The 13581-nt window shown below is 43.8% G+C and overlaps 1 protein-coding gene across 1 annotated transcript; it reads right to left on the bottom strand.

Annotated features, from left to right (window-relative positions):
• Positions 1 to 3327: 3327 nt before the first annotated feature.
• Positions 3328 to 13581, bottom strand: LOC124115663 (hormonally up-regulated neu tumor-associated kinase homolog). Its single transcript, XM_046476722.2, has 7 exons — positions 11859 to 13581; positions 8349 to 8551; positions 7184 to 7273; positions 6574 to 6632; positions 5592 to 5718; positions 4835 to 4959; positions 3328 to 4298 (listed from the first exon to the last, which is right to left on the bottom strand). Exons 1-7 carry the CDS (start codon positions 12003 to 12005, stop codon positions 4180 to 4182), a joined length of 870 nt encoding a protein of 289 aa, XP_046332678.1. The 5' UTR covers positions 12006 to 13581; the 3' UTR covers positions 3328 to 4179.

Below are 13581 nucleotides of genomic sequence, written 5' to 3'. Positions count from 1 at the left end.
CGTATGCCAAAGACAATATTGACATCAGTTTTAAATTAAAGGACAAGCAAGAAGAAACTTTAAAAACAGTGTTCGCAGGACGTGACTGCATAGCTGTGTTGCCAACAGGATATGGGAAAAGTCTCATTTTTCAACTTTTGCCTTTTCTTCTCCAGAGAGATCGGCCAGCTCCAGGAATTGTCATCGTCGTCAGCCCCCTGAATTCACTCATGCAGGACCAAGTCATCTCACTATGTGAGAAAGGAGTCAAAGCTTGTCCCGGAATAACACGAGTTGGTCACGAATGGAGTTAGTCACGAATGCTCCTTTCAATCATATTCCATTCATGACCAGCTCGTCGGGTCAAGCCGAATAGCGACCCGTGCCCCTCTCGTAAACATTTTTGAGACTGGGTTCGTCTACGCGCAAACGGGCACAACTAAAAGAATTGTAAACTCGTTGCGTAATGACTGACGTATATTTCCCCCATATATCAAAATATATTCAAGATGCAGGTTACGGAAAGGGGCGAGTGGTGACGAATGGATCATGACCACTCGGGCCATTCCGGTCGAAGGCGAATGACTTCTTACAGGTTACGGAAAGGGGCGAGCGGTTACGAATATGTCCCATAGGTCATGCTATTGAGTAGGCATTAGGTAAGTGATGTGGAACTGTTATATTAACTTAGATTCGTCTTTTAAATAATCGGTGATCTCAAATTACCTGCCCTTGGTTTTCATAAACCAATTTGATTTGCTTCGCCACTCAGTCTAACGGACCAATCAGAATGCGAGTTACAAAACAGCTCTATAAAAAATACATCGGCCAGTCCCATTGGTTATGATAGAGTTTGCGAGAAATTCAGTATTGAAACACTGCCTGACACGCAAAAGAAAGCCTTCAAAATTCTTTTTGTTGGAAATGATGTCTTCATGTCCACTTCCATTACCCATTTCCTCACTCTCCTACCCAGAGTTCCATGCGGCCGGCAGCCAGCTAGCATAGTACCTCTGCCACAGGCCAGCGCCATGTGACGATTCGTCACATCTTTACAGTCCATTTAAGATATTGCATATGCTTTTCATCCGTTTCATGTTTGACAAGTCTACACATTTTCATAAACAAATGTCAAAGAATGGTTAACTTTCATTGAGAAAGTATGCAAATACGTAAAAATCTACTTGTTTTTGCGTAGTTATCCTATGTTTACATAGGTTGTACGGCTCCACGTGCTGTCATCGAAGCCCAACGGAGAGCTAGCGACACGGTCACTTTGATGCATAAATATATATTGTCATGCAACTCACTGTCGCAGTTGTAGTAGCATATCTATATATGCAAAGCGCCCCCAACTACTTGCATTAGTCCGTTCTATACTGATTTCTGAAAAAGCGCGTTTGTTTATAAACAAGAGAAAAGTCCGGTCACGTGATATGCAAATTAGCCTGTGGCAGTGGTGTTATGCTGAGTCACCACTGCGACGGAGTGTGCCATTTCCTGTGTCCTTATCTCGACGTTGATTGGTCGGTAAAATGTTAATGAAAATCAAGGGCAGGTAATTTGAGACTGCAAGGACCACGTGAATGGATCCAGGTGTTAGTGTAGGTTTGTCTTAATGCGAGCCCTGGGTGGGCTGAGAGGGGCATTACAGTTCTTTAAAAAATATGTCCGGGGGAACAAACGACGAAAGAAAGTTAGAAGTCTTGGGTTCGCCGTGTTTTATATGATGGCAGCTCTGCTATATCCTTATTTAAAAAATCACAAATCTGCTTTCGCCTGACAAGCCCCCAATTGTTAGTGAATGAATATGGTTTTACGCCGCTTTGAGCAATACTCCAGCAATATCACGGCGGGTGACACCAGAAATGGGCTTCACACATTGTACCCGTGTGGGGAATCGAACCCAGGTCTTCGGCGTGACGAGCGAACGCTTCAACCACTTGGCTATTCCACCGCCCTAGTCCTCATAGGGATGGTGGGGGTGGGCTATACGCGAAGCGGGTGGGTCGGTGGGGGTAGGGGCAAGAATATAAGGTCCAGTACCAGTACCAGTAGTAGGACCTCGGTAACTGAAAGTTCTCGAGTTATCCGTTGTTCCAGAATATCAACATATTTATATTTCGTATAAGCACCCCGTACATCGATGCATTGCACCGTGCCCTCATGTGAGTCAGTGGGTGAGTGAGTTGGGTTTAACGCCGCTTTTAACAGACTGGTATTCCAGTTATATCACGGCGTGTAAGCTTAATGTGGGAGGAAAGCGCCCCAAGTGATGCAGGTCTCAGACGTTTACCACTTCGGTGAAACCCACGAGCACTGGTATGGTGCTGACAAAACTAGAAACATAATCGGGGCGAACCGGGATTCGAACCCACAATCATGGTTTCTGGCTTGCCCAAGGGACGCAACTCTGCACAGCGGCGCCTTAGACGACTGGGCCACCCGTGCCCACATGTATGTATCACGATGTTAATACGCATCGATGAATGGTTTTACCCCTATAATCGCGTGTCATCGTAACCTGTAACATGAATAGAGCTTCGCGATATCAACTACTGGTTTGTTTGTCACAGAGTTAATTATTCACAGGGTGCGGTCGCCGTGATTCGCTGTGCAGAGTTGCGTTCCTTGGACACGCCAGAAACCGATCATTGTGGGTTCGAATCCCGGTTCGCCCCGATTATGTTTCTAGGTTTGTCAGCACCATACCCGAGCTCGTGGGTTTTACCAAAGTGGTAAACGTCTGAGACATGCATTACTTCGGGCTTTCCTCCCACATTAAGCTGACACGCCGTGATATAACTGTAATACTGTTAAAAGCGGCGTTAAACCCAACTCACTCACTCACTCACAGGGGGCGGTAATTTTATTGTAATAGTATTAAATTTTAAGTTTTTTTTAAATGTATGATACTCTGACCAGGAAGGGTGCATAACGATCAACCCACCCACCTTTCTATTAAGCATACTACGTGGTCGCACAGCACACAGGTCACAAAGAAGGGAAAGTTAAGCAACGTCGGCAGCTTGGCTCCTGAGAGTTTCTAGGGCTTCCTTCCCGCCCCACACTGAAGCACCTGTGGTGTCTCCTTGGGCAAGTAACTTTGTTTGAAATATCTGTTCGCCGAATGGTTAAAATGGTTAAAGCGAAGACCCGGGTTCGATTCCCGATATGGGTACACAGTGTGAAGCCCATTCCTAGTGTCACCCGCAGTGACATTGCTGGAATATTGCTAGAAGTGGCGTAAAACCATACTCACTCACTCGTGTATTTTTTAAGAATGACATCAAACGGAAGGAAAAATATCAAGCCGAGTGTGTTTCTGTACGGTTGATATCATTTATTAGGGACACAAAATATGTTTTTCATTCGCATAAAATAATTGTTCGTAGATCGTCAGATGTAAATAGGCGTAAACAGGTGTGCTGATGAAACCATTTACCATGTATGTGAGAAACAGTGAGTGTTTCTTAAGTATCGAACTCTTGTCGGTAGGTATAAAGAGTCAGTGAGTTGAGTTTAACGTTTAACGCCGCTTTGAACAGTATTTCAGACATATCACGGCGTATCAGTCGGATGTGGGGGGAATCCCGATGTGATGCAAGTCTTTGAGGTTTACCTCTTTAGATTGTGAGAACCACGAAACGAGACACTGGCTGACAGATTATAGACATTGTGCTGACGAATCATGACCCCTGACCAGTGTGAATCCGAGATTCGAACCAACAATCACCGGATTCTTGCACACCTAAGGGACGTAACTCTTGGTCAATTGTATTCTATAAGGTAACAAACGAAATTGAATACAAGTCCACTATACATAATTGTTCCATTTATTTATATTTTTCATATATTTATGGTTTTCGATGTGATATGAAATACTGATCATATATCATTCCCAAACATTTCTTAGGCATTTATAATAAGGGTTGAAGTCGATTCACAATCGTCCATTCATGATCAAAGAACATATTGAAGATCAGTTCGTCTTACGGGGCACAATAAGGGGAGGTCACTCTTGTCACCCTGTCAACACTCGCAACAAACCGCTGCTGTCCATGACAAATCTGGAGAGCGCTCCGACTTTAACAGGACACTCTTGCATTGTTCATGAACGTCTGTTTTGCTCTGTTTTGTGTGTGACGAGCTCTGTCTCTCGGAATGAACGTGAATACTTGAGTTGACACTCCCGTCGCTTCAACTGTTCGGTGTTGCATCATTGGCTCGACACAGCCAAGGGTGCCTCGAGACCTGGGCACTGGTGGGTCGGCTGAGCGGGTCGATGTTGAGAAGGGATTTCACGAGCTCAGCACAATCTGGGGAAAAAAACATCACCCGACGTTAGTGAGGTTTTGTGTTTTTTCTATGATCAGTATCAACAGATTTTAAAATTCAGTGCAGCTATGAGCAGATACATCCTGAAATGAAGTGAGAAAAAAGACATCAGGGGTTGTGCCCCTTTTTCACACACCTCACGTGTTAACTGCGCCCTCGACTCAAGCCTATATATTTAGAACAGTTATATACATCTAACAGAGCTACAGATAAGCAGCGTTACTTTCAATTAACTTGCGTACAGAACGCATGCATTAAATGAAAAACTCACTTGTATAAAAACAGCTCGCGTAAATACCCAATGAAGCTTTATCAGCATGCGTACAAAAGAGCTAACAGAATAACGAGCTAAGTTACCTTCCGAGGCAAGCCTATATTATTAGTTACATGGTCCTGTGGGTCAAGTCACTTCGTGACTTAGAGACTAGTGTTCAGATCCATTTTCCTAAATTCTTGATCCGCATCTGAACTACCGCTATCACAGTTGACATAAATCGCCTCCAGGTGGTGTACGTACCTTGCTGTAGGCTATGTGGGACGACGACAGTCTTGAGTATACACCCATACAGTTGTGTCATGCTCCTCGGCCGGTCCGACACAAACGGAGGCTTCCCAGTCAGCATTTCAAACAACATGACCCCTCTTAAACATAGAAACATTAATAGCTCAAACATATACGTTAATATAATTATATAATGAGTACACAGACATTAAGTGAGTGAGTGCTTGGGATTTGTGAGCAATATTCTAGCTATAAGACAGCGGTCTGTAAATTATCAAGTCTGGACCAGACAATCCAGAGATTGACATCATGAGCATCGATCTACGTAATTGGGATACGATGACATGCATCAACCAAGTCAGCGTACCTGACCACCCGATCCCGTTAGTCGCCCCTTACGACAAGCATGGGTTGCTGAAGACCAATTATAACCCGGAATCTACACGGGTCAAATGAAACCGATAACTGAAACACTGTTCAAAGCGGCGTCAAACCACATTCACTCACTCACTCCCAGTGCGGTATTAAACAACAAACAAAAACAATCTACCATGTGAAGCAAGTAGATGTGGTCTATGTCACCACCCATCATAGTTTTTGTTCTCTGGCATTTAAACTGATGCAATTTCGGTGCTGATGACAAAGCTTACATCTCAAGAAAGCACATGCGTCAAGTTATTCGAAATAAATCGAAATGAATATTTATAGGAAAACTCATCTAAATTTAAGTGCCTGATGTACAGTTAAAGTTAGCGACACCGCTTTTACTTACAAACTCCATACATCGACTGGCGGCCCATACCGTGCACCCGAGTACACTTCAGGCGCCGTGTAGACTGGCGTCCCACACTGGCGGGTTAGAGGGGACTCCACGCGGAACCGTGTACTCAAACCGAAGTCTGCAAATCCAATTACAAATGTGTACATGTATTAATATATATATATATATATATATATATATATATATATATATATATATATTAAAGGATGCCCCCCACCCCCTTGTATATTTTATGTATGTACTTTGTATAGAGTTAATAACGGCATGCAGTCTGGAAGACGTTGGAATGACTTGAGTACGGTGGGGTAATTTGATCAATAGCTCAGCTCTATCAAGCTGTGAGGTATACTGTATACAACACGCCCTGAACCAACAACACAGCCACAACGCTTACTGCGCTTCAGGGATCATAAGCTTTTTGTTGTTCGTTGTCTAACGCCGCACCCAGCAACTATTACAGCTATATGACGGCGGGCTGTAAGTATTGGAGTCTGGACCAGACAAGCCAGTGATCGACATAATGAGCATCGACCTAGGCAATTGGGTTACGATGACTTGCATCAACTAATTCAGCGAGCCTGACCACCCGATCCCGTTAGTCGCCTCTTACGACAAGCATAGGCCAAGGATGCTGAAGACCTATTCTACCCCGGATCTACGGGTTGAGATCACTAGCAATTTACAGGTATCAGGCATAGCATTAAATTGAACAACTGTAATAATAATAATAATGATGATGATGATGATGATGATGATGATGATGTAATAATAATAATAAAACAACTAAAAAACAAAACAATAGCGCCTACATTCCATCATAACGGACGGTACTCCTGTCCAAGTATTAACGCTGGTCAACAGCTTTTGCGGCCAACCGATCTCCATTTAAGTAATCTCGTACTCAAACAAGGTGTCAGTATCTATCCTCCAGATCAGGCGAGTATCAGTGCGAGGTGCTGTGGCTACGACTTACCTATGAGTGTGATGTGCATATTTTCTTTGCGGACTAATATGTTGGCCGGTTTGATGTCTCTGGAAACAAATATGCAACTGCACGAGTGATGTGTAAGATTATTATGTCAGCCTGATACAGTTGAATCTGTCATCCCCAGGAACCGGTACCAATTTACAGTCCCGAGGGGTGAGGGTGGGTGTCAGGGTAAAAATAGGATGAGGGTCAGGGTCAGGGTCAGGGTAAAGGTGAGTGTCAGGTTAAATATAGGATGAGGGTCAGGGTCAGGGTCAGGGTGAGGATGAGGGTCAGGGTCAGAGTGAGCGTCAGGCTAAGGGGTAAGGGTGAGGGTGAGTGTCAGGGTAAATATAGGGTCAGGGTCAGGGTCAGGGTGAGCGTAAGGGTAAGGGATGAGGGTGGGGGTGAGTGTCAGGGTAAATATAGGATGAGGGTCAGGGTCAGGGTGATTGTAAGGGTGAGGTGAGCGTGGGGGTGAGGTGAACTTTGAAATAACAGATACTTGTACATATGACATATTGCATTGTAGTAATCATTTGGAAGCTGACCAAGAGCACACATATACCAGCCATCTATATATATACATATATCATATGATATATATGATACCTACCGGTGAACGACGTCGTTGTGATGTAGGTGAGTGACAGCTGACGCCAGCTGCGTCATCGTCGTCCTCGCGTCGTCGTCACAGAGAGGGCCCCTGTAGCAATATCAAACGACAAAATAATACATCGTGTGCTACTGTAAATTTTAGACTGAGTGAGTTAGGTTTGTTTATCGAAATGCAGCCCTTAGGCGATTGTGCTACCTCTGCCCCCTAACTGTTATATACTCATATCTGTTTGATAATATTTATAATCCATCACAAAATAATTAGAAATACACTTTTATTACGCACATGCAAACGCACAAATAACGATACCTATATAGATTAGCTTACATAACATGTGCTTATTGTGCTCCACGTATGGACAAAATGCAATAAAGCACTGTAATCCTATTGTGCACATTCTATAAGTCATCGCATAGACAACGTTTTTAATTAAATAACTGTAATAAAAATGTATAACCTGCAGTCGTGAACTCGGTTCAATGAAACCGGTGACCTCAGCACGTGGGTTTCACAACGGTGCGAAATCTGCACGTGCGTCTCGCAATGGCACGAAATCTGCACGTGCGTCTCGTAGGCTGTTCGTCGTTTTTGTTCTATCAAGGGTTTACAATGATTGTAAGCCCTCCTGCGATGTGTTACCACAATTTCAAAAACTCCATATCGAGTTACACAAACAGCCAGTAGGTTTATAATACTAAGGTTTGTATATTAATCATCAGTGTTTAAATCGTTTGCAAGACCTTGGCAAATGTAGATGCCAAGAACAATTCGCTATGTCATTAGGGTCAATATTTTCATATTGTGTGAGAGGGGAGGGGGAGGGTGAGGGGGAGGGGGAGGGGTTGACTGTGTTGTTTGGCTACTTCTAAAACATGTGTAGTATAGTTTTGAAGCTGCGTAACATATACTCCAGGAGATGTTCCAGCAATTAACTTGCACGTTTCTAGTCTTAACATGTGTGTGGGGCGGTGGGGTAGAGCCTAGTGGTTAAAGCATTCGCTCGTCACGCTGAAGACCCGGGTTCGATTTTCCACATGGGTACAATGTGTGGAGCCCATTTCTGGTGTTCCCCGCCGTCATATTGCTGGAATATTGCTAAAAGCGGCGTAAAACCATACTCACTCACTCACTCACTCACTCGTGGCAAGTGTGAGGCAAGTACCTGTGTCTCAGCACCTTTGCCAGTGTTGGGCCATCCACCAGTTCCAGGACGAGATACATGTGCCTCGTTGTCTCCATCGTCTCATACAGCACCACGACGTTCGGGTGACGGAGACAGCGTAGGCTGTCCACCTCGCGGCGGAAACACTGTCTCTGGGTATCTCCTTTGCTGGAACGGTACTTGAGGAAGGATTTCACAGCCACCTGAAACAACGACAGCCATACACATCTACTTGGGTAATTTGTAACTTCAGTGCGTGTGGGGTGGGGGTGGAGGGGGAGGGGTGTTGAGTTGGGCTCACCCCAAAAAACAAATACTATCAACTATCATGTTGATCATGGTATTCGTCACTGGTGGGCCTTGTAAGATTCAAGCAGGAGAGCCTCCGTGGTCTAGTGGTAGAGCGTCCGCCCGAAGAGCGGAAGGTCCAGATTCGATCCCCGGCCGCGTCATACCAAAAGACGGTAAAATATGGTACTTGTTCTTACCCTGTCTGGCGCTCGGCATTAAGGGGCCTAAACAAAGACTGGTCGGCTTGGAGTCAGTATACTGTGTCTGACTGTATTCATCTTAAACTGAGGAGCTGAGAATGATTGTTGAGGGCACACTGATCCGTTAAACGGGGTAATAATAGCGCTTTGAGAAGCTTTGTGGGGTGTGGAAATATGCACAATAGAAATAGCCTATTATTGTTGTTGTTGTTATTATTATTATTATTTTATTAACATCTATTTATTGTGTTTAGATTGTCTTATTACGTTTGTTCGTCAGTTACTACAGGGAGTGACCTTACGTTTTATATATCGTTTATTTTAGGGGCGGTCGGGTAGCCTAGTTAAAGTGTTTAAAGCGTTCGCTCGTCACGCCGAAGACCCGGGTTCCATTCCCGACATGGGTACAATGTGTGAAGTCCATTTCTGGTGTCCCCCGCCGTGATATTGCTGGAATATTGCTAAAAGCGGCGTAAAACCACACTCACTCACTCACTCTCACTCATCTTAAACTGCGTCATGGTATCTCAGTGGGCTAGCGCTATAAATCGGCATCAGTCCGGACTAGTACAAGTAGCCACACACACACACACACACACACACAGACACACACGCACACGCACACGCACGCATGCACGTCGCTATATATAAGTGCAGTAATCTTGGACGCGACGTTCAACCCCATCTCACCTCACCTCACCTATTGCAGGGGGTACTGCATAAAACAACAAACGATGAAATATTCGAGAAAAAAAGCTCTTGTTAAAACAGGGGTTCGTTGACACAATTATAACGTTTCGCATTAATCTCTCACTAATCAGAAATCACCTTCCATTACCTCGTCACAGCAATGAACTACATCAATAGTGTATGAAAGGTATACCGTTACATGTCGAGCCTCTGTATATCACAGCGTGGACGGTTGCGTGATGTAATGCATCCCTTGACACCAGTGTGAATACCGGCCATTCATTGCACCGGTGATTAGTTGAGTCCAGTCCCGTCCCATCGCGTGACCAAGGTAATACGTCAGGCACAGTGACTATGTAATATTTATCTATGTAACAATGACCCTGTCTTGGTTCCTGAAAATTCCCGGGGGTATAAGTAATATAATACTGACCATCATATACCAGTGAGTGAGTTTGGTTTAACGCCGCTTTTAACAGTATTCCAGTTATATCACGGCGTGTCAGCTTAATGTGGGAGGAAAGCCCGAAGTGATGCAGGTCTCAGACGTTTACCACTTCGGTGAAACCCACGAGCACGGGTATGGTGCTGACAAACCTAGAACATAATCGGGGCGACCCGGGATTCGAACCCACAATCATAGGTTTCTAGCGTGCCCAAGGGACGCAACTCTGCACAGCGAATTGCGGCGCCTTAGACGACTGGGCCACCCGTGCCCCCTCATATACCAGTATTAACTGGGGGGAAAAAATCTGTACCTCTCAATTGACTTCATCTACGTGTGAATTTTTATTGAAACTATCTTCCGAGAGCATTTTTTTATCCACAAAAATGAACTTTACTGGAATTAAGACAGCACTTCTGCGTGGTTCTATTTAAAAAAATATAATTTGATTAAAACTTTAAAATTTAAAATCGCATAATGCATGCTGCTGACGGGTTTCTTAGCCATATTATCTTTGAAAATCAATAAATTTGCTTTCTTCGTCACAAATTTACGTTTCAAACATGGTAGGGGGCATGTGGTTTCAGATTCACTTCTTACCCCAGTCGTGATTTGAACAAGTTTACTTTCACACAAAATTACCAAGCAACAGTTGACATTTTACAAACTGTTGCAGGAGTGAGCGATAGACATAGGAATGGGAGTACAAATAATCAAATTTAACAACAGTTATTTCTGTTCGGATTGGAATCAATGACCAGCGGATCCCACCATGACTAAGGGAGGCAATTCTTAACTGCGAATTCTGCACGGCTGACGTCAACGTGTACATAATTTGCATGTCTGTTCATCATCAGGTAAACGTATACGTCATTATGTGGTTAACTGCCATTGAGAAAATATCATACAAAAAATAAAAAATGTTATGGGTTATGGGTTCGAATCTCAGTTTCACTTGCTTTGTCAGCGCCACACACATGCAATAGTGCTTTTTACTCTTTTACGTGCTTTGGAAAATGGACTAACGGCCCAAAACGCTCACTCACTCGATCATCAAGTCACGTTCACGTTGCTGTACGTTATGATAGCCTTATTTTACACATAAGGGCGAAAAGGGGCGGTCGGGTTGCCTAGTGGGTACAATGTGTGAAACCCGTTGCTGGTGTCCCCCGCCGTGATATTGATGGAATATTGCTTAAAGCGGCGTAAAACCATACTCACTCACTCACTCACTCATAAGTGCGAAAAGGATCGATTGTGATAACTTTGCGATATTTGCGCATATGCTAAGCTCTTTTTAGCAATTCACAATGCTAATTGGTCATTGGCAGCCTTTGGGTGCCACATTGGTTCATTGAACGGATAATAAGTCTTCGATGTTTGCGCACGTTCTAAGCCTTATTAGCGATTCTCAATTCTGATTGGTCATTTGAAGCGATGGGACGCCATATTGGGTCATTGTTTGGGAACAATGCGATATGACGTCATCCATTGTTTATGACGTCACAGAATGATTGCATTACGTCATCAAGAAGTTTCGCTATTGGGTGGACATTTCATACGTTTTCTTTATTTTCTCTCCTGAAGTGGCAGTGAGTAACATATAGAATGACCTACTCGAAACACGAAAATACGGTTTAACCGCCCAGCGCCAAGGCTCAGTACTTATAATCATAATATTCATTCACTTCAATAATCCGTAATATCCTCGTAAATCGGTGATTATTCAAGCATTCTTATTTATATTCCTACTCAAATGTAGAGTAAAATATCCATTCCGCCGGCTAGTCCAAGGATCAATTATTCATATTATATTTCGATAGTGGTAACATGATGACATCATTATTCATGACGTCATCACATTGTGACGTCATGTAACATTACCTTTTCATTCACATCCTGGTGGATAGCTTCTCTGACCGTAGACTGTCGGCCTTCTCCGAGAATCTTCCCCAAAATATATCTTCCCACCTTCTTAGGTGTGTCAGTCGGGACAAAGAGTTCCCCGCACAGAGCTTGTATAGTCGTCATGTCAGAACAAGATACACACTAGATACGGTCTCCTTGATGTACCCAACACCCTGGACTTCACGAACTTACCGTCAGTCTTGGGATAGGAATTTCCTTCTGAAATTCATATTGGTGATTTGGACGCTGAATGACATTTTTGCCCATATATTGGACAGTCTTCTTCAAACCACATCCGAACCATGGTTTCAAACTGATCAGCAGGATCTGCAGTGATGTCTACTGTGTATTGCATCAACCCTTCTCAAGACAGACATGATGTGTTTACCTTTCGTGAATACATTCATTTCTTGTAGTATCTGTTGTGTTTTGTCAACGTCTGTGTTCGTGGAACCTTGATTCACACATATTCTGCCGTCATCAACCGTCATCACCCGTGTTCAGAATATATCTCGCCGTCATCATCCGTGTTCAGAATATATCTCGCACTCGCTATCCGCGTTTAGACCATATTTCAAGTTCTCTATCTGTTTTTAGGATAAATCTCGCATTGACCATCCGTGTTCAGAATAAATCTCGCATTGACCATCCGTGTTCAGTATATATCTCGCATTGACCATCCATGTTCAGATTATATCTCGCATTGCCAATCCGTGTTCAGCATATATCTCGCATTGAAAATCCGTGTTCAGCATACAACTCGCATTGAAAATCCGTGTTCAGCATACATCTCGCATTGAAAATCCGTGTTCAACATATATCTCGCATTGACCATCCGTGTTCAGAATATATCTCGCATTGACCATCCGTGTACAGCATATATCTCGCACTGACCATCCGTGTACAGCATATATCTCGCACTGACCATCCGTGTACAGCATATATCTCGCATTGACCATCCGTGTTCAGAATATATCTCGCACTGACCATCCGTGTTCAGAATATGTCTCGCATTGACCATCCGTGTACAGCATATATCTCGCACTGACCATCCGTGTACAGCATATATCTCGCATTGACCATCCGTGTTCAGAATATATCTCGCATTGACCATCCGTGTACAGCATATATCTCGCATTGACCATCCGTGTACAGCATATATCTCGCATTGACCATCCGTGTTCAGAATATATCTCGTCTTGCATAAAGTGACTAGGCAAAATATAAAGCGTCAGTTTAAAAAGACGATCATTTGGAATGTTACACAGGCCATGTGTCCAAACTGATCACAACTTCAGAAAGAATCCTGATCCTGTCCTCAACCATTCACGGAATGACAGCGGCCTGCCTACACAAAAAACCCGCAGTCAGCCCTACACGCCGAAGCCCTCAACACACGTACCCACAAGCACACTGCGTGCCGTTCAAGCACTCGGTGTAAATCTAGCCATATGGTCCTGTCAGAAACCACATATCTTGATCCATAACCGTCTGATGTTCATATCTCCGCACTATATCACACAGCGATCTGGTCTCCAATATGTCACTACACTAGAGCTCTCAAGTATACAATAAAATGAATCAGGTGTGTTAACGAAGTCCCGATTGGTCGTAACGACAAGCACTCAACGTGAACGCTACTTCTGCGAGAAGGAGTTAAATTCCTGCTTGAAGACAGGTTTAATTTAATCTCCCATGA

This window comes from Haliotis rufescens, unplaced genomic scaffold, assembly GCF_023055435.1.
Source record: "Haliotis rufescens isolate VD_foot unplaced genomic scaffold, xgHalRufe1.0.p SCAF_49, whole genome shotgun sequence".
NCBI lineage: Eukaryota > Metazoa > Mollusca > Gastropoda > Lepetellida > Haliotidae > Haliotis > Haliotis rufescens.
Note: the sequence above shows the minus strand (reverse complement) of the source record. Positions and strands in the feature narration are given on the sequence as shown.

Coding starts and splice junctions, on each gene's coding strand:
- LOC124115663 (XM_046476722.2), bottom strand. CDS start 12,005: ATGACGACTATACAAGCTCTGTGCGGGGAACTCTTTGTCCCGACTGAC. Junction 6,633..7,183: donor CACAACGACGTCGTTCACCG/GTAGGTATCATA, acceptor ATTTGTTTCCAG/AGACATCAAACCGGCCAACA. Junction 4,960..5,591: donor CCAGTCGATGTATGGAGTTT/GTAAGTAAAAGC, acceptor TCTATGTTTAAG/AGGGGTCATGTTGTTTGAAA.